Here is a 21,192-nt window from a genome sequence, read left to right as displayed (position 1 = left end):
GCGATTTTAAGAATGTATAAAAAGAGAGTGTATTTTGTAAAATGTATTGATTCGCAGTGAGATATAAAATATATTATCAAGTTTAAAAAGTGACTCTTTAGTGTCTCAGGGAAAGTCTAAATAATTCCCCACATTCAAAAAGCATAATAACTATTATATCGTGTTAATGGTTGTTTATATGGTAAAAGGCGATTTAACATTCATGATAATCTCTAGGTGTCAACAACAAAAGGAAACCAACGCGGTAATATTATAATTAATATTGCTGCGATGTTTTCTTAAATAATCGTAAGACAAAGGTACTCTGTTCGGATAAAGAGGAGGTAGTTATTCTCACGCATTTCTTGCAAACTATACAAATCTAACAAAATTCACAGATTCACGTATGGTAGAAGCATCATTGCGAACCCTGTTAAAATTGATTAAATGTTGTAGGGAAATTTTGGAAAATTTGGCATATATGCTAAAAGTAATGATTATTGTAATCAAATGTAAACTTGACAAGGCGTTTCTCCTGAAAACATTGTTTTATGAAACCTGTAAGAAGAAACAAGTTTAAAACTCATTACACTGATCTTTTGTTTGTTCAAAACTTTAAAACAAAGCTATGATGAAAAGGTTTCTCACAGAAATCTATTTAAAACAACTATTTACCTTAAGATAATATCTTTTTTAATTGGCTCTTCAAAGGAATTTTTAAACGTAATTAAGGGTTTATCATAAAAGTTAATTACTAGCACAAAAGAAGGTGATGTTCAAGAGCTTATTATACCTGTTTTACATTGAGAACTAATTTAACAGTGAAATTGTTTATATTTCACGGTGGCGAGAAAATATTGAATGTTAAAACTGAATGGCAAGGGTTAAAAATATATTTGATTAGACAAATAAATTTTAAGAAAAGCAGTTTGTAGTCTAATTATTCACCGCAATTAAAGCATAATGTTTTATAACATGACAAAATAAGCTTTGTGTAATTATTCTTCAGTCGAGATAAGCAAAGATATATAAATGTTCTTTCGTTAAAAATGGCGTGCATTAGCAAGTAGCAATTAAGTTTCTATTGAATTTAATGGAAACTTTAACCGTTGTAAAAAAAGACTTAAAAGAATAATGAAATGACATGAAAAGTTGTCCAATCAAAATTGTCCAATCAAAATTGCTTAAAATATACCGGTTTCTTGTAATAACCAATGGGACAAAATAATAAGCAATTAGTTAATTCGTAACTTGCCGATAATAACAGTGTATATATTATAGCAGCTGTTTTACAATAACAATGTCTTGGGCATTGCTTTTCGTTGGAATTTTGTTTTCGTTGGTGAGTTTACTTGTGTAAACTTTTCTGTTATAATAACCCTTTTACATTATAGGTAAATAATAAAATTTTGCATATTTATCGTAATTATTTGTTCAACATTAGGTTATTGCCAAACCACTTTATGAAGAGGATTACGATGAGAATGTAGATGATTTGGAAAGGTAAGTTTGTTTATAATTAGAAAATAATTATATAAAAGTACGCTTATTTTTATATTTGCATATAAGTAAACTTAGGTATATTCAATTAAACCCCAGGATCTGATCATCCGGACTGACTCCTTTAAAAGGACAACGTTTTCTTCAAAACCAATTCATTTTAACAAGACAATAAATTGCTTCAGTTTTCCATTGGATTAATAAGTCGTTGTAACACTTTTTAAAAGATTTCTTGTTCCTTTTTTTCTCTCTCGATAATAAAATGTAAACTGCGTTTTATTTTCTTTTTATTTTTCTAAGTAAAACTGTGCTCCGAAAAGAATCGTCCGACACAGAGTACAATGCTCCAAAAAGAAATTTTCAACCCTTAAAAAAGAAAAACTTCATGGAGGAAAATGAGGACAACAATGATGAGTTTCAAAAAGAATCACCCTACATAGTCTATCCAAATTCGGGAAAAAGAAGCTATCATGATGCGTTTCAAAAAGAATCACCCTACATAGTCTATCCAAATTCGGGAAAAAGAAGCTATCATGATGTGTTTCAAAAAGAATCACCCTACATAGTCTACCCAAGTTCAGCAAAATGAAATTATCAGCGTTCGAATAAAAAAACCCGTGTTATTCTAACAATAATAATAACATTTATACGCCCTTCTTTTTTACAAGTAATTTTTGATTACTGTTCAAAAAATATGTTTTTGAATACCGAAACAATGGAAACTCAAAATAATATCTGTAAATTGTGAAACACAATTACCTCAATATGACGCAAAGTTTGCTTAAGGACAATTTTTTTTCATTTTTAATGCGTTACATGATAAAGATGATAATAAAACAGGCAAGTAACTGCTCAGATCTCTATTCAACTTCAACAGTTTTTCCAATTGAGTAAACCTTTATATAGGAATAAACCATGTAGATTGAGCAATATAATAATTCCCAACACTTCTCACAAATTAGAATATGAAACACTAAATTCAAATTAAAAAGGAACAAATACTTGTGTACTTCTTGGGCATTCAATCATTTCTATTTTTATTCACTGGAGGAAAGCATCATAAGGTTCTTAAAATAGTTTTGAAATTTTAAGAGAGTTTTTCCCGAAATGCAAAAAATGTGCGTGGTCTAGTTTTGCACAACACCGTCCTATTATCCCTGGTTTTTTACTGTGCCTAGCGATAAGATAGCCTTAATATATATTATCGAAGACAACTTTAATTGCGGCGTCATGCAATGACGTCAGCGTCATGTAATGACGTCAACATTATACATGAATTTAATTTCTCACATTTTTTAAAATAAAATTTAAGCTTCAATCAAGAATACCTGCCTCTTTTATCATCAAATCTTAAGAAGTTCGTTCACCCTTGTTAAATACATACTTTTTAATTTAGCGGTGTTTTCATGTTTATAATTATTTAAAAAAGAAATATCAAAAATTAAAAAAAGAAACTTATAAGTGCCAATTGATTTAGTGGGTTTCTTTTTTGTCTATAATTTAAATTTCTGAAAATTTAAAGGTAAAGTATGAGAGGGGAAAATCTAACAAATAACTAAACTGTTTGGTGAAACCATTGATTTGTAAAAATACAAAGAAATAGAAACTTAAACAACCAATGATTTAAACTTGTTGCCGTTTTATTAAAAGTAAGTATTTTTACTTTTCAGCTGGATTTGTCTGAATCTTATATCTGAATCTTATATCTGAATCTTATATCTGAATCTTGTATCTGAATCTTATATCTGATTCTTGTATCTGAATCTTATATTTGAATCTTATATCTGAATCTTATATCTGAATCTTATATCTGAATCTTATATCTGAATCTTATATCTGAATCTTATATCTGAATCTTATATCTTAATCTTATATCTGAATCTTATATCTGAGTCTTATATCTGAATCTTATATCTAAGTTTTATATCTGAGTCTTATATCTGATTCTTGTATCTGAATCTTATATCTGAATCTTATATCTGAATCTAGCTTTTACCTGAATCTAAGTAATATCAGAAACTATCTAATATACGAAACTAGCTAATATCTGAATTTTACTCATTTTATCAATCCTATGAAAGAAAATCGTTTCCTAATAGTTTTTCTAATAGTTCTAAAAGTTTTTATCAATAGATATTCTGAGGTTCATTTATTGTTCTTTACATCATTATTTTACAAAAAAAGTTCCATTTGAAGATGAAATAGCAAAATCTCTTTATAAATAAAATGCTTTGAATATTAAACGTACTCACCACTTTTTTAAGGTATTGCGAGCCTGAAGAAAAAATTTTACCAATAAAATTTTCCATCAATGATTAGAGACTTGTTGCAATGGTTTCAAAAAAAACCCATTGTCCAAAATGAATATTATATACCAGCTGATTATCCTTTTGGATTGCTGAAAGAGAATTCCTCTTCACAAAAAAACAGTGAAACTTAGGAAAAGAACTCTAAAATTTGAGAAAAAAGAAAGAAACCTAAAACTAAGATTTAAAATTTTTTGACCAACTCGAACTTTTTATCAAACGGTAAAATGTGCGAGATGGTTGACACGCATGTATATTTGCATGAAAAAGGATGTTGAGGATAGTTAAAAAAAAGTTGTCACTTTGAGCACGAGTTCCAAAAGCGTTAAGAAATTTTTGAAAGGGCCTTGATTGCATGCTATTAATTGTAGTTGCAATGAATTTAAAAAACATATTTGAGTTAAACATTTAGGAATATTTGTTAAGTATTTTAAAAGTTTAGAACGATTATCATTTAGTATATCGTCAGTATTTGCATTAAAATTTTGATGTTAAAGCTTTACGATGATCTAAAGTGTTAGAAATTAACGAGGTTACAACTACACGATACAAATACGATATAAACCACACACGGACGATATATAAAGCATACACGAATCACACTATACGAGATTATTAATTGACGACACATACACTAACGGTAAATTGAAACAAATCCAACAGTAAAAACCCAACAACCTAAACGCAGCACAAAACCTTGAAGAAAGAAACTGTTTAAAGAAAACACCACCCCTCACAAAAACGAAAGCATATTGAAATATTTGAAACATGTAAAAGATTAGAGAAAAAAGCAACAAAACGGGTTTGTTTATATACGAAACTAAAGATGGAACGTGATTAATGGAAAATGATCAAGACAAATCCTTATTTTTCATTAAGAAGTTAGAAGGACAATTTCATGGATGTCTAAGCCATTAGATTATCCATCTACATAGTATATTGAAAAACGTCCTTGAATTTTCAAATAGTTTTAGTGTAGTATTAAAATAAAAACAACTACTGATTTTACTCTACACCTAGGATCAAGCTTAAATATTTAAAAAGAAAAAAAAAAAAAAAGAAAAACTAATATAGAATTGCTGAGGAAAAATTTAAGATTGAAGCAGTATGTTTACGCTCATAACAGGAATTACGCGTTGTTTCTGATTAAGCTTAACTTTGTAACAATTGTTTTGTCAAAGAGAAACCCATTAAGTAAAAAGGTAAATAACAAAGCAGAAAAATCTGTCAACCGTGAAATATGATGAACCAGTTTTTAATTATAATACTATTTCTTTAAAATTTTAATCAGTTCCAAAGTTATACTTTAATTTGTTGTAAAATTTGCTGACGTCAGCGGTTTTTCTATATTACTAAAAACTATATTATTGAAAAATTATATTATTAAAACTATATTTTCTATATTATTGAAATACAGTATCGTCTTTTATCAACAATCTCAATTGGGCAGTTTTTTACGGAAAGAATTCAATCATGTGAATGGTTCAGTTTTCCGAGGTATTGTGTTTTTTTAAATCGTTTCATATTGTTAAACTTAGAATACAGTTTGTTTTCGTAAGAGCATTACCACAGTTAAAAAGTTCCGATTTGTAGCGAGAGAAATATTCATCTTTTAAACGCAGCAAATATATCAGGGAAAAGAGAACGGAGTTATAATATGCTTCGAAAAGAATCATTAAATCCAGGAGCACCATTTAATTTAGAAATCACGCCGAAGAGAAAAGGGAGAGATAATTCATTTCAAAAGCAAACTTGACCTACTCATTTGACGCTTACGTCAGTGACAAAGTTACATTCATCGAATAAAGAATCCCCATAGTCATTATTAAAAGTGATTCTATACAATAAACCATTGTAATACTCCACTAAAGCAAATGTTCATCGTATTCTTTATCATGACGTTTACTTTGTTGCCATATGAAAAACATCCTTAATAAAATATTTTCAATTTTCAAGATTGAGTTTTTTAAATCATATACTTTTTTTTTACCTAGTTTTAAGTAACAAAGAGTAACATGTCCCATCAGATAAAATGGTCATTTGGATGAGGTGGTTTAACTTCTCTTTTCGTGTGAATACAGCTAATTTCAGCTCATTGTTTATGTTTTAAATTGTAATGCTTTTCTTTGAATATATGCAAAAATTATACGCAGAATGTGGTGTGACACATAACATAACCTAAAAAAAACAGTTCACATTATATCTTTAAAAAATGACAAAAAAAATGACAGTGACAGATTACATCTTAAAAAAATAAGTTCTTCATTCCTTCGAAATGAAGAACTTATATAAAAATACCAAAGAGGGAAAGATAAAAGAAAAAAATAATCCAGAGTTTGTAATAAATACTGATTTGGCAGTTATAGTTTTAAAAGTTGAGGGAACTTAAGAAGTTGAATTGAGTTCGTAAAAATATTATTCGCTCGAATGCAACTTGGTTTGACTTTATGTTTACTTGATTAACTGATAGATGACGGCTGAATCATCAGGGAAACATGAGAAAGGAAATGCGAAAGGTGTAGTATTTTGATGAGTGTTAAATGAGATCTGAGACGAATTAAACAGCGTCTTTTCTTAATCGTTGTTTTAAATTTTTTTTTTTTTTTCATAACGTTTTATCGAATAAGTTTTTGTATGTGTGTCTTCTCGCTGTTTTTTAACTTTTCTCCCTCCTCAAAATAACGAGAGCGTCAAATAAAAAGTTATGTTTCAAATTTTGAGTAAAATATCAAACCATCAAAGTGCATTTTACCAAACTTACAGTTCGTCTCTCAATTTAATGGAAAAACTTTATTTAATGAGATTAACTAAATAGTTCAATTTTTTTAAATGTCTATTGTGTGATAGCAGTTCTTAAACTTAAAGAAGAAAAAAAGTACTAATATTGAAGTTGTTAGAAAGAACGGGAGGTGGCTCATCCTATTTTTCACTCCATAAACAAACCATTAACATTTGGTTAAATAGTGGTTTAACATTTTGGACCGTTTTTACAAGACGGAGCTGACTGAGCTCATTTTTTACATTGTGACGAATTAATATCATGGTTAGACTTGTGATTAAAGATTTTGAATTTTACGTGTACATTTTAGCCATATAAGTTTGACCATATAATCAATTATTAACACATGATTAAATTGTGGCAATCTTTGTTGAATCATCTTTCCAAAGTTGGATCTAGCTCAGCCCTTTTCAACCATGTAATCAACCATTTAGCCATGGCTTAAGTTGACCAGGAGTATATCTCAATATGAAATAGTCAATATTAACCATGTGATCAACCAATAAGACATGGTTTCATCCGTTTTTGGTATATGCAACAGAACTTAATAACTTCTAAATGGTAACCATTCAGCCAGCATCAGCACATGGTAAAGTTTCTATAATTGTAGCGCTATATGTGCCATTTTGCGAATCGTCAGATTTGAAAAAAAATCATTAAAAAAAGTATTTGTGTAATAAAATGGAAAGAAAATGCTCAAGATGCTAATAGAATAAGTAAGGAGTTATTCACTATCAACAAAAGACAAGCATAATATTAACAAATAAGAAACTGTTTGAATGTGGATAGAAACGAGGCTTGAAAAGGGTTTTATTTACAGCTAAATACCTTTGTAAAGAATGTAAAGGTTCAGTTGTCTTTAAACATAACAAAATAAATCGTGTGAAAGTGATGGAGTTAGTATACGTACGCTTAATATCATTAAAATTTTTTAAATATTTTATATAACAAAAATATTTAACTCTAAATAGTCATGGAACGAAGCTCTTTGTGCACTTCGCCAAGCGTGGCTCGCCCACTCACCAAGCTTTAAACTTAGAGTGCTATTGCTCACAAAATCAAGATAGCGGAATGTAAAATCCGCATCTTTATTTTCTATTTGTTACTTTACTATAACAACCAAATGCACGTGGTTTCCAGAGTGTCACATTGCATAACTTTTTAAACTCAACGATTGGAATGTCTTGGCTGACATAATCATAATAGATATGATTAATGCTTTTTGTGTCTCTCGTGAATCGTTCATCTGGGAAGTTTAAAATTGTTCCTTGCAAAGTAGATCCAATCCACATTGATATGTCTTCGATTAGTATAGTAAGCTTCACCTATATTTTATTTCTTTTGTAACACATTGTCAAAAATGACAAGACCTTTATTTTCTGTAATAATTCCTCAAGGGTCTTGATCATCTAACCTTCACTCATAAAACTACATTCATCATCCCATAGTTGCTTAATTTGCTTTGCTAAAGTCTCAATCAGTGAAGAAAGGAATTTGCACGATTGCTTCATTTTTTTCATAGAATCTTGATATTGTTTCCTTTAGTAACTTTTTTTTCGAGGCTTTCTTTATTATCTAACACTCCCATGAGTCAATTATAAGCCATCCTGATTAATGAGTTGATTAAGTAGTAGTGCTGTCTTACCACATCGCGATTTGTTAACAATTAGATCTCCAGTTCTTCTTAGTAAAAATGGATTATTTTTACATTTGTTTAGAGACTCTTTTCATGAATTGTTTAATGTCAATTTTAGATGGAAATAAGATTATAAAAATTAAGATAAAATGAAATAAAAAGTTGGTGAACTTTTATTAGATAACAAACTTCTATCTAAGATTGATCTTATAAAGTAACTATAAATCTAAAGATAAAAAACAGAGATTTTTATCTCTAAGATACATTATCTAAACAGCCTAGAAAAGTAGGGTGATGTAAATTGGAACCTATATATAAGTTTTTCTTAAATAGGAAATGCATCTGGAAATCCTGATGTGGATTGTTATAGATGTAATATGAAAGAGAAAATATTGCAAGTTGAAAAATATTTGATGAACTAGAAGATGTAGAAGAAAATTAATTGTAAATGAGCTGATTAAATATATAAGAGAAACTACAGAAAATCTGACAGAGTATCTAAGAAAGAAGTAAAGAGGTGTTATGAAGATGATGATATTAAAAACAAAAAAACGCTTCCCACAATACAAGTTTAAAATTTTTTAAAAATGATAGAACTTGCTTTGATATAATATTAGATGAAGCCAATAAGCAGGTGAAGAGTTTATTAAGTATTATAAAGATCTTCACAATACAACATTATATATTAACCAAAGTTGTTGAAGTACACAAGAAAAACAAATTTTAAGCACTTAATCCAAAGGATCCACGGTGCTTAGTACTAAAAAATATTTTATACAATCAAATATATAAAATAAACTTTTCAACAGAAATTGATTTAATGATAATGATGATGATCATCATCATCATCAACGCTTTTAAGTAAAATCTTATTATGTTAATCATGATCATAGTCATGATCATGATGATCATGGTCATGATCATGATGATCATGGTCATGATCATGATGATCATGGTCATGATCATGATGATCATGGTCATGATCATGATGATCATGGTCATGATCATGATGATCATGGTCATGATCATGATGATCATGGTCATGATCATGATGATCATGGTCATGATCATAATTAATGAGTTTAAAAAATACCATAAAATATTGTTGATAGACTTAATTAAAAAATTTAGTTTGAAAAAGTCAGTAGCCCTGAAAAACAGCCTCGTAGTGAAGCTCTAGCTGCAAATAGACAATCACATAAACAAACCTATATATATATATATATATATATTAGGGTGTGACAGTTGCCCCAACTTGGTCGTATGATGCTGTTCATAATTTTGGTATTTTATTTAGTCATAAAAATAAGATATATAATGTTTTTTTTAAGATTAATCCACAATTAAATGAGCACCGTTAAATTTAAAATACAGAATTCAGCCTAAAAATCACTATTTTCACTACGCTCTAATACCATGGTGGAGTTTAGAAAATAAAAACAGTTTTTTTATATTAAATACAGCTATACAAAGTACAAGATGATATGAAAAAGTTTTTTTACATGGCGTATTAAGGTATAATTGTCTAAAGAAATTACTTGTTTTTCTGGACTAGAAACCTTGATTTCTTATTTTTTGCAAAAATTGCTTTCGCTGATTATTCCGTTGTCTATCAGATTCTACTACTTGGAGAACATCTTGAAAGTGCTTCTCATCCCTAGTTACACCTAGAAAGTCATGGCACACCTTTAAACCACACTCTGCTGCCTCATTTACTTCCTTAAGTTTGTCGACAATCAGCTTCATGTTTTGATAGTCTTCCCTATTAATCCAATCATGTGCTGGAGCATAGAGGAATTTATAGGGCATACCAAAAATGCTAAAAACTCTGAGTGAATTCGGCCCAATTAGGTCAATTAAAGGAGTACCATATTCTATTGTAGGAGGAAGATAGGGCTTGCCATATCCCTCAAAGTTAAGTCCAACTCTCTTTGTGACAGAAGTCTTTTCATAGAAAAGAATGGATTTCCTCATTTCCTTTTTAGTTTCTACTGCTACCATAGAAGAGAACAGAGCCAATGAAATCAACTCCTCAGCTAAGTATCAAGTGTGCTGACTGAATGCCATAAAAGCATTTTGAACTAGAGTTGAGTCATGCTCAGCAAATTTTACCAGGTTTTCCACTAAAATCAAGTCATTAACTAGTGCACTAGCTGGTACAGGAGAAACAACCCACCACTGCACATATACTAAAACTGCGGACACAAAAAATCGTTCCAATTTTCTTATTTGGTTGCTAGTAACAATTTCAGCTTTTTGAAAATGTTCTTTGATCTTTCCAGACAGAAGCACAATCTTTAGAGTATAAAGGAGTTTACTCATCCATCTTGCTTTGTGAAGGGCACCAGGATAGCGCATCTTGGAGTTCTTTGGTACAGATCCCTTAGTTATTATAAAAAAAAAAGCTGAACCAGCTCTTTGTAGTAACCTTGTGTGAAAGATTGTATTATAGATTCACAAAAAAAAATAAGCCATCTCTTGCTGGCGTTCTTCTTTTATAAACATCATATTAGGGTAATGATACTTCGCTTGTTCATCTGATAATGGTTGAGGGAAATGTTTTTTCAACCAAGAAAAGTGAAAAAGAAAGTAAATAAATGTTAGCTTGTAAGTTAAAAATATAAAGAGTTAGTTCACTCATCCCAACATTTTAAAGAAGATTTTTACTATTATGTGTCTCTTCATTGATTGAAGGTAACACTAATGGTATATTCTATTAGACTCACTTTTGAAAGATCAAAATATTTGGATTTCCTAGCAATGACTCAAAAGTAATTTACCCACATACCTTCGACAAGGAAACCAGAATAGGGCACGATCTAATTCCTTCTGTAAAGACACACATGCAGCAGTTCTCTTTCCTGAAAATGCATGTCTACAGTGTAGATGTAAAACCTTTATTCATATATTCGACGATGGCATCCAATTTTCTTTGATCTTAAAACTTATTTCAGGTACAATGGCGGTTCTATACTGGTGGGCTGTCCTTGCATTTAGACTTAGCTTGTAAAGGTCACTGCCATATGATGCTACAAGGGAATACACAATTGCACTAAGTTTGGTTGATGAGATGTTGTTAGGGTTTTTCAATATATCATGTATATATTGAAAAACCCTGATCTTGTTTCATGCAGTAACATGAAACAAGATCAGGGTTTTTCAATATATACATGATATATTGAAAAACCCTGATCTTGTTTCATGTTACTGCATGAAACAAGATCAGGGTTTTTCAATATATCATGAGGAACAAAGATATCTATGCCACATTTAACTAATCTTCTGTGTTTCCTACTTTGTGCTATGGTGGCAACTTCTTCAATATTTTCATCCTCACAAGAGCTAGTGTCTGGTTCAAGATTTATCATTTCAAAAGTACGTTTACACGGGTTTATTTCTTCTCGCTCCAGATGATGTTTTGTCTTTCTATTCGCTTTTTGGTCTTTTCTGTGACTAATTTATCCAACGTAGCTACTCTGTCATTCAACATGCTTTTCATAAATTCAATATCAACATCAATGGCATCTTGTTCAACTTTAGTTATCCCTTTTTTCTTAGCAGCCATGTCCTTTAGTACTGTGTTCTTATAAAATGTTATTGTCAAATTCAATTCTGATTTAAATTTTATTATTCTAGGTTCTTCCTCTTGTCTTCTATAATCTTTCAATTTCATCAAACTAATGAATTCCTTTTTCATAGTAATCTTTGCTTACTCTACCAATATTGTTTCTGCCTTCTAGAGTTGGGATATTGGCTTTCTGATTATGTAAGAGCACATTTTCTATAGTTGCTAATAACGCTTCATTCCAGTGCAAATCTTTTAGGTTTGATAAAAAGCATAACAATACTTGTCTCTGTGTTGGCAGTTTAGAACCTTTAACTTTCTTTGATAATATTTATCTGAAAAAATATCGATATATATATTTTTCTGAAAGGAGTTCAAGTTACAGGTAGGGGGGTAGAGCACAATAAATGAGTGGATAGAATAGGTATGAGCATTTTTGCACCCAAAAATTTGCTTATGCAAACAAAAGTAAACAAAAGTGTATGTGACGAGTTCTTACAGCATAAAAGACAATACAAGTATTATTTTTAACTGTTACTTAATTTTGATTAATGACTTGTAATTGATATTGAATATAGTTTTTCTCATTGGTAGCTTCTTGTAGATACTTTATGTAGATCCAATATAATGTATATAATGACTTGCAAATGAATATACAAATATTGCATTATTTGAACTGTTTTTTTTTAGTTTCTATTTTGTCATACTAAAAGGGCTCCAGTTCGAGAATTAAGCTTTGAACAGAGAGTTCGCATTGTTTTACTTGATGAAGAAGGGGTTTCAGAAAGAAAAATTGCCAAAAGAATGAAAATATCAAATATTGGAGTTCACAATACAATCAAGCGTTTAAAGGAAACTGGTCAATATTGTGACTTACCACGACTGGACAGCCTAGAAAGATAGATGAGCATGGTGACCGTCGTATAACGAGATTGTCTATGTCAAACAGAAAATTAACAGCTCCACAAATAATTAGAGAATACAATAAAACTGCTGAAAAACTTGTTTGCGTCCGGACAATAAGAAACCGTTTGATGAAAGCTGGACTTAGGGGGCATGTAGCTGCCAAAAAACCGTTGCTAAGGAAAGCAAACAAGGTGAAACGACTACAATGGGTTCGCAAACATGCCAACTGGACAATAAGTCAATGGAAAACAGTAGTATGAAGCGATGAGTCCAAATTTGAATTATTTGGGAACAAGAGAAGAATATTCTTACGCCGGCACCAGAATGAATTTTACATTCCGCAGTGCATTGTGCCTACTGTTAAGCATGGAGGAGGTTCAATAATGGTATGGGGTTGTTTTGCAGGTCACAAAATAAAAGATTTGATCAGAGTTCGTGGAATTATGAAAAAGGAGCAATATAGAGAAATTTTGGAGAATCATGCCGTTCCATCTGCTTATCGAATGGTGGTTCGACGCCAGCCTGCTTTTATGCAAGATAATGACCCAAAGCACAAATCTAAACTTTGTACAATTTATCTTAATCAACTAGTACAAGAAAAAACCCTTAGTTTAATGGACTGGCCTACTTAGTCACCAGACCTCAATCCCATTGAGCTTCTTTGGGATGAAATAGACCGGTATGTGAAGAAATTCCATGTAAAATCTTAGGAACATTTATGGGAGTTACTGCAAAAGGCTTGGAAAGCTGTAACCATGGAAACTTTAAACAAATTAATTTTTCGTATGCCAAGAAATGTGAAGCAGTAATGAAGAAACGTGGCGGTTATTTTGATAAACGCAAAGTTTGAAACTTGTGTAAAATAATAAAGACCTTATAATTTAACTTTTTAATGTTTGTTAAATTTTCTATTTGTTTAGAAATATTTTGAAGAAAGCTAAATAAAGTATATTTCAGCTTCTATTTGTAGCTTATTCATTCACTGAGATCGAAAAAAAAAAAAAAGACGAAAATATAACTGATAGATTTAATTGATTTTTAATAGAATTACTGTTTTCTCATCACTGGTCTCAATTTCCCGGTAGTGTGTATACATATAAATATATACATATATATCGTTTGATGTAGTGTTGTATTAAAATAATACAAAATTCTTGTTCGTTGAAAAGTGCTCGATGTTTCGGAAATTTATTTTGATTATATATAAATTTCAAAACAGAACGATTTATAATTATAATTAAAAACGATAAAGAAAAAAGCTTTTATTATGGAACTTTAAGTTTCATGCCTAACGGCAATCATCAGCCATATATTACAAAATTAAAAATTAAACGTTAAAATTACATTTATAATTACGGTGGCGTGAGTTCTAATGACTCCATGGAAACAAAATCTTAAAAGTATAATGTGACGTAAACGTAAAGTGAACCAGCCAGGATCAATCTTCGGTATCAAATGAGGAAATAAGGAGCTTATTCTTGTGCCTGCACTTCGAGACCATTTCACTCCTTGTATTAAGTAGGTTATCTCCTTTGTACATCAAAGTTTGAAACTTCTCGTTCAAACAAAGGTTACAAACTCTTGATGCTGGGTTGTATGGTTTGCACTTTTTAATAATTTTCCATCTGATAAAAGGTGTGAAGTTTTTTTCTTTTAATTTCCATACCTCCTTTGATAGCTCTGTATCGTTCTTGTACCTAACTGCATTAAAGGATTTTAAGTGGTTAGCATACCGAGCTTTGAAAGATGTTTCGCTAAGTCCTATATACACTTTTTCTTTACATTCCGTATTGTTCGAATATACGGTGGCCTGATAAACGATGTTGTTGGAAAGGCAACGGTTGTTCATTGGACATTTCAATTTGTCAGTGCAGTTGCATTTCATTTCATTAGTTTTTGCCTCATTTTGCAAAATGTTTTTGCTGTGAGAGTTAATAATGGATTTTATATTTGGCATGCAAGAATAACTAATTTTGATTGTGTTTCTATTAAATATTTTACGAAGCCTGTGGTTAACTGGGAAGTGGAGGTCAATGAGGCTCAAAAAACATTTACCTATTTTTGTAACAACATTTGCACTGAAAGGAGGATTATACCAAATTATCTTACGTTTATGGTTGCCGTTTGTTGATTTTATACTTGGATGGTACGCAAGTTCGCAATTGTAACCCGATTTTTTCAAGGCTTCTTGATAAGGAGGAATACTTTCTTTAAAAATCGCTTCACTTGACAATGCTGCTGATAATCTTAATTCATTAGTTTTAGGAATACTTTTTATTACACTCGGTGGATGATTAGAACTAGTATTTATATAATTCAGTATATTATCTGGTTTGCGATATGGTTGAAAAGAACCATCGTTAAGATTTAGTGTTAGATCGAGATAGTTGACTATTTTCAAATTACATTTAATAGAGATAAGAAGATTATTATTTTTAAAAGTTTGTACAAAATGTTTCTTTATTCTCTCCATTTCCTGACCACTTTTGTTCCTAAACATAGCTAATCCATCATCTCAATATACCGAAATTGCTTTTATCATAAAACTGCGAGATTTGATGCAAAATAAAAATCCCCACTTATTTGCAAATCTCCGCGCAATCATGGGCCCCCATGGTGACGTCAAATAATCCTCCCTTTTTCTTAATCCAAGCAGTTCCATTGCTAAATAATAATGATTTCCTTGCATAAATGGTGTATAAATCTCTTTTGTTCGCTATTTATTGTTAGATGTTGCTCTGCAAAAGTTAATGCGTTTTTTAGTAGGTTTTCATTAATTGATGGATAAAAATCATTAATATCAAAGACTAAGAACTTACAGAATTGCTTTTTATTTATGGTTTGAAACCAATGTATAACATTTTGAGTGTTTTGCCATTGGTTCAAAAGTAGTTTCTTTCTTAGCTTGGAATTGATGTTGGATAAAATAGATTTTGAAATTCTTCCAATCTCATTTTTAGCAGGATTGATAAGTGGATTATCTAGGAAGTTCTCTTTATGGTTTTTTAGAGTTATGAAACAATCTGCAGTACCGTTAATTTCGATTTTATTGTATACATCATGGTTAATTAGGATTTGTTTACCTTGTTTATTTACTTAATCTTTGAGTTTAGGGTCCGCCTTTTTATACGTGGAAGTAATTGCATTAGTCAGGAGATGGTTGTATTGTTCTTAGGGTAGTTTGTACATGTTTTGTCGGCTAGAGTTAAAGTTTTTTTCGAGGTTCGTATAGATTTTATATCGTTTGCTATTTTTTCTTGAAAAACGTTTTTGATTTTCCGAAACTTGATTTATAATTGTATATATATATATATATATACAATTATAAAACCTTATTTTCTCATGTTTATGTCACTTTCAGGTCCCTAACAGCAACTCGCAAATATCTTTTTCCTTATTTCGGTGGCAAATCGTAGTTTATCAATAGAGTAGCACAGAGTTGTTAGTGGGTTGGGTTAGCCCATGGGTTGGGTTGGGTTGGGTTGGGTTGGGTTGGGTTGGGTTGGGTTGGGTTGGGTTGGGTTGGGTTGAGGAAGTATAACCCACTGATAACCCACGCCTTAGCTGCATTTTCATTGTATTTTCGCCGTTTCACCGTTATGTTTATTTCATTATTTGCGCTTAAGATTTAACGGATTTGCTATCGAATGACGCAGTTTTATTAAAGCCAACCGTCGAAATTCGTGATGTGACTGACGGCATAAAAGATATATTTGAAGGTATGGAGAAGGTTACTGAACCAACTATGCAGCTAGTAGTTCCGTCTTACTACCTACTGATTAAGCGGCTTCAACCTGCACCAGGATTGACAACAGCAGCAGCATTTCGGCAAAAACTCATTAAATACTTAGATTTAAAGTTTTGGACATCTATTAAAGCAATGCATTGGCTATCTTGTTTCCTAGATCCCTCTTTCAGAAATTTTGCATTTATACCTAATGTGACGGCGGCTGACAAAAGATTTAAGCGTGACTTGCTCAATGACGTCCATCAGTGGCTTCTGGCTGAAATGCAGCCCGCTGCTACTCAAATTGCCAGGAAAGCAGCAGCAGAAGAATTGATGGAACAAGGTGTCCAACTCCAATTGGAAGCGCCAGCAAAGAAGAGAAGAACGGACCCGTTTGATGAGCTGCGAACAATGCAGTCAACGCGAGATCGGCCACAGACGCAAGACGCGCAATTACATAATGAAGCAACAGTGCTACAGGAGACTTGCCAACATGAACTGTCCAGCTACAAGAGTCTTCGTGTTACTGCTGCGTGCAAGAATCCCGTAACCTTCTGGAAGGACAACGCAGCCGATTATCCCATTCTAGCAGCAACATCTCGCAGACTATACTGCATATCAGCAAGCTCTGCGCAGTCAGAAAGAGACTTTTCTTCTGTTGGGCACTCCATTACAGACACAAGGTCGCAACTATCACCGGCTAACGTAGAAGCTATCGAATTAGTACGCTGGGGAATGCGAAATGACATGTTTCACTAATATAGTGCTCATTTATGTTAAAGCTGTTCTTTGTTAGTTTGCTTACTAATCCATATAGTAACAGTAACTGAGTAACAACATATTATTTGTATCTAATATGGTTGTATAGGCTAGAATGTATTAAAATGTCGCCAATTTAACGGTATAATTATACATGTTTGCATGCACTCCGTGGGTCAACCCATGGGTTGGGTTGGGTTCATGTGGCAGTGGGTTGGGTTGGGTTGGGTTCAATTTTCTTAACCCACTAACAACTCTAGAGTAGCATAGTTTGTCTTTGGCTCAACCAAATATATTTTGAGAAACTTGACAGTGATACATAAAAAAAAACTGAATTGCATGAGTTAAAAAATATTTGATTAGACAAAAAAAATTAAGAAAAGCAGTTTGAATATCATCGCAGTTAAAATATGTTTTATAACATGACAAAATAAGCTTTGTGTAATTATTTTTCAGTCAAGATAAGCAAAAGTATAAAAATATTCTTTTGCAAAAAAAAGGCGCCCAAGAGCAGCAATGCAATTGCGTTTCTGTTCAATTTAACGGAAACTTTGATCGTTGTAAAAAAAGATTTAAAAAAAAAAAAAAACATAAAAAAAGGCATCAGATGAAAAATGTTTTTACTAAGTCAAACCAAAAAAGTTTAAAATAAACCGGTTTCCAACCAGTTGGACGTGTAATTTTTTCAATGGGAAAGAAAGAATAATCTAGTAATTAATTCCTAACGAACCGACAAGGAACAATTTACAAATTACAACAACCACTTTGCAATAAAAATGTCTTGGACGTGGCTCTTTGCTGTATTTTGCTTTTCATTGGTGAGTTCTTTTTTGTAAACTTTACTGTTACAACCCTTTTACTTTATTGGTAAATAATAAAACTTTCATCTTACCTATTCGTTTAACATTAGGTTATAGCCAAACCACTTTATGAAGAGGATTACGATGAGAATATAGATGATTTTGAAAAGTAAGTTGGTTTATGATGAGAAAATAGCTGTATAAACGTACGCTTATTTTTATATTTGCATATAAATAAACTTAGGTGTTTACAGCTGCATTTTATGATCAATTTTTTTTTTTTTTCGTTTCTGTATTTTTTCATGTTTTAAAGTCAGTTTTTATGTTGACGTCAGCGTTTAAAATTATGTTTTTCTTTTTAAATTTTTTATTTGTAACAAACAAAAAAACAAAAAAAGCCTAGAAAACGTCTGTTTTGACTAATAACAGTCTAACAAAAAATTATGTCGGGAAAACTAATACAGCTAAATCTAATGTTCTTTTGTAAGCTTAAATCCTATCTGACTTTAGTTTTTTTACGTAGTTCCCGAAAAATACCCAGCGGGCACACGACGTTGAAACAACGTTGAAAAAACGTTGATCAACGTTGATCAACGTTATTTCAACGTTGTTTCAACGTAGTGTGCTTACTGGGTATTACCTCGATTATAATTTTTAAAACTTTAAAAAGGACCAGACACTAAACTTTTGTTTAATTCAAGATTTCATCTAACTTAACAGAACACGTTTATTTAATGGCAACCTCACCGCTTATAGATTTTAAGTGGGAGGAAGTGGTTCAACAAGACAACGAATTGCCTCAGTTTTCTTTTTGATTTTGTGGTTTCTGTTAAACTTTTTGTAACATTTTTTATATCCCTTTTTCTCTCATAACTATAAAAAGTGACTTAACTAACTTCGTTTTATACTTTTTTAAGTAAAAATCTGCTCCGAGAAGATTTGCCCTATATAGGCTACCCAACTCCGGTATATTCAGCCAAAAGAAACAGTCAAAGCTTTAACAATTTATTGGAGGAAAATGAGGTGAACGATGAAGTGTTTCGAAAAGAACCGCCCTACATCGGATATCCAAATCCAGGAGTACAACGCAAGAGAAATATTCAACGCTTTAACAAGGAAGACTTGTCGGAGAAAAATGGGGATAACGATGAAGTGTTTCGAAAAGAACCGCCCTACATAGGATATCCAAATCCAGGAGTACAACGCAAGAGAAATATTCAACACTTTAACAAGGAAGACTTGTCGGAGGGAAGTGAGGATAATGATGAAGTGTTTAGTAAAGATTGGCGCTTTATTGAAGACATGCCAAAGGAAAAATGGGAGAGAGACGATTCATTTCAAAAACAATCTCCTTACTATGATATTTATGTATCGCCGAAAAGTTCATAACATCAGTAATTTGATAAAGCTAATTACTTTTGTAATCAAGTGTGGCGCCAATATCGCTGGTTGACTTTTTGAACTTGCTGCGATTTATTACGTTTACTAATGAATTAACAACAAAATAACTAAATAGAGAGTTTTCATTTTCGATAGAAATCTTTGTTAATCCTTGACATTGTAAATCACGAATTACACTTTTAAAACAATTAATTTTAATTTCGGCATTTCTTATCAACATTATCAAAGAAATTATCTACAAAAGAAACATCAATGTCGTCTTAAAACCTAAAATCGTCGCCATTAGCTTTTTTGAATATTCTAGTTATTCTAGATATTTATTCTAACATTCTAAAGACTCATTATGAAAATTTTTTATTCCTTTTAGTTTAGTTTAAAACAAGCTCCTTTAATTTATCAGTAGACGTTGTATTGTGGTTAATTATCTCATTTTAACACAGAATTTAATCTTCTTCAGTCATTAACACTTTGAAACAAGCTTGTTACTACTCTTCGGCATTTTTTTTTTTTTTTTTCTATACAAACATTGCTAAATCAAGTTTCTATTGCTAAGTAATTCTTCCGATTATATTTAACATGCCCATTCCTCCCATCTATTTTAAAATGTGTTTACGCTAAGGTCCACAAAAATACTTGATCATTACTTTGTATTTGTTCTGGGTTCTAACATATTATATTACAGCTAGTATCTTTGCAGCTCTGGAGGAGGGTGCTTTATACCAAGCTACCCAAGGTGTTTCACTATTCCTACCAGAATTCAAGTTAAGAACACCACACTCTACATTTCTTGGCTTTTTTGGTAATGTCATTCATAGGAATACATCTTTAAGGTTTTTGATTAATAAATTGCATACCGCTTCTGTTATCAAATAGATATGGGTTTATTATCCAACACAGTTTCACCAACCTTTATTAACATTTATCTAAATGTTATAAATTTTTTTTACTAAATGAACATCAATGAATATTCATGGAATGAGTCTCTAAATAAGCTGCAAATAAATCATTTATTAACTAGAAGTATATGAGGTCTATTTGTTGGTAAATCTGTATGTGGTTGGAGAGCACTACTACTTAATCTACTCATTTGTGCATGATGACTTGATTATAATAGACTCATGGTTTTTGGAAAAAGTCTTTATCAGCCAGAGTATCGCACCGTAAAGAAAGTCTTCGAAGAAAAGTTACCAAAGGAAAGGATATCAACATTTTTAGAGAACAATAAAGCAATAGTCTATATAGTGTTACAGTTCATGCAGGTGAGGCAACAGCGAAAGAAAGTTAACAACTGTGGAGTTGTAAATGTAGTTTTTTAGAGTCAGGTTCTGATGTTCCAGGTCCTGGATAGTTATTATCAGAAAATAAGTCTTGTCTTTTTTGAAGATGGGTTGTTAGAGAAACAAAATAAGAGTAAGGATTATTACACTCGTGGAAAACATAATTATTGTGGACTGTATCTACCTTGCACAAAATATTTTAAACTTCCAAAACAAACGATACATGAGAATTTAACTTTCATTTATCTATTTCCTCATGATCCATAAAGTGTATGACACATCAATTATAATCATGTTAGTCAAGACATACAAATCCTTGAGTTTAGAAAGATATGTAAAAGGAGGAAGCCACATGGATTTAACATTATAGATAAAACTTGTAAAGTAGCAAATGGAAAGCATTGATGCGGGTTTGAAAACGTGTTTCATCTTAGAGGGAAAAAAATATTCATTTAGATTTAATCTACGTGAGGATTAAAAATTTTTGAGTCGCTGAATGATTTCTTGCAGAATAAAAATGCAAGTAGACAACTTTGGACAAAGTAAAAGTTCCGTTA

General features: G+C 31.3%; 2 protein-coding genes across 2 annotated transcripts; both read left to right on the top strand.

The window, feature by feature from the left end:
* Positions 1-45: 45 nt before the first annotated feature.
* LOC149880701 (uncharacterized) lies at positions 46-2,264 on the top strand. Its single transcript, XM_090069030.1, has 3 exons — positions 46-1,321; positions 1,424-1,482; positions 1,780-2,264. Exons 1-3 carry the CDS (start codon positions 1,280-1,282, stop codon positions 2,066-2,068), a joined length of 390 nt encoding a protein of 129 aa, XP_089925156.1. The 5' UTR covers positions 46-1,279; the 3' UTR covers positions 2,069-2,264.
* Positions 2,265-15,467: 13,203 nt separating this feature from the next.
* Positions 15,468-19,470, top strand: LOC149880700 (uncharacterized). Its single transcript, XM_090069692.1, has 5 exons — positions 15,468-15,893; positions 16,033-16,099; positions 17,418-17,975; positions 18,068-18,126; positions 18,875-19,470. The coding sequence occupies exons 3-5, from the start codon at positions 17,934-17,936 to the stop codon at positions 19,344-19,346; spliced, it is 573 nt and encodes a 190-aa protein (XP_089925818.1). The 5' UTR covers positions 15,468-15,893; positions 16,033-16,099; positions 17,418-17,933; the 3' UTR covers positions 19,347-19,470.
* The last annotated feature ends 1,722 nt before the right edge of the window (positions 19,471-21,192 follow it).

The sequence above is a fragment of the Hydra viridissima genome, unplaced genomic scaffold (genome assembly GCF_058129835.1).
Source record: "Hydra viridissima isolate aposymbiotic clone 2 unplaced genomic scaffold, HvirCarnegie_v1 scaffold_12, whole genome shotgun sequence".
NCBI lineage: Eukaryota > Metazoa > Cnidaria > Hydrozoa > Anthoathecata > Hydridae > Hydra > Hydra viridissima.
The sequence above is the reverse complement of the archived record's forward strand: the minus strand, read 5'-3'. Positions and strand labels throughout refer to the sequence as shown.

Excerpts from the sequence above, each read along its gene's own strand:
- LOC149880701 (XM_090069030.1), top strand. The coding sequence starts at position 1,280 with ATGTCTTGGGCATTGCTTTTCGTTGGAATTTTGTTTTCGTTG. Across the intron at positions 1,322-1,423 it reads TTGGAATTTTGTTTTCGTTG|GTTATTGCCAAACCACTTTA; the intron begins GTGAGTTTACTT and ends GTTCAACATTAG. Across the intron at positions 1,483-1,779 it reads AATGTAGATGATTTGGAAAG|TAAAACTGTGCTCCGAAAAG; the intron begins GTAAGTTTGTTT and ends TATTTTTCTAAG.
- LOC149880700 (XM_090069692.1), top strand. The coding sequence starts at position 17,934 with ATGTCTTGGACGTGGCTCTTTGCTGTATTTTGCTTTTCATTG. Across the intron at positions 17,976-18,067 it reads CTGTATTTTGCTTTTCATTG|GTTATAGCCAAACCACTTTA; the intron begins GTGAGTTCTTTT and ends GTTTAACATTAG. Across the intron at positions 18,127-18,874 it reads AATATAGATGATTTTGAAAA|TAAAAATCTGCTCCGAGAAG; the intron begins GTAAGTTGGTTT and ends TACTTTTTTAAG.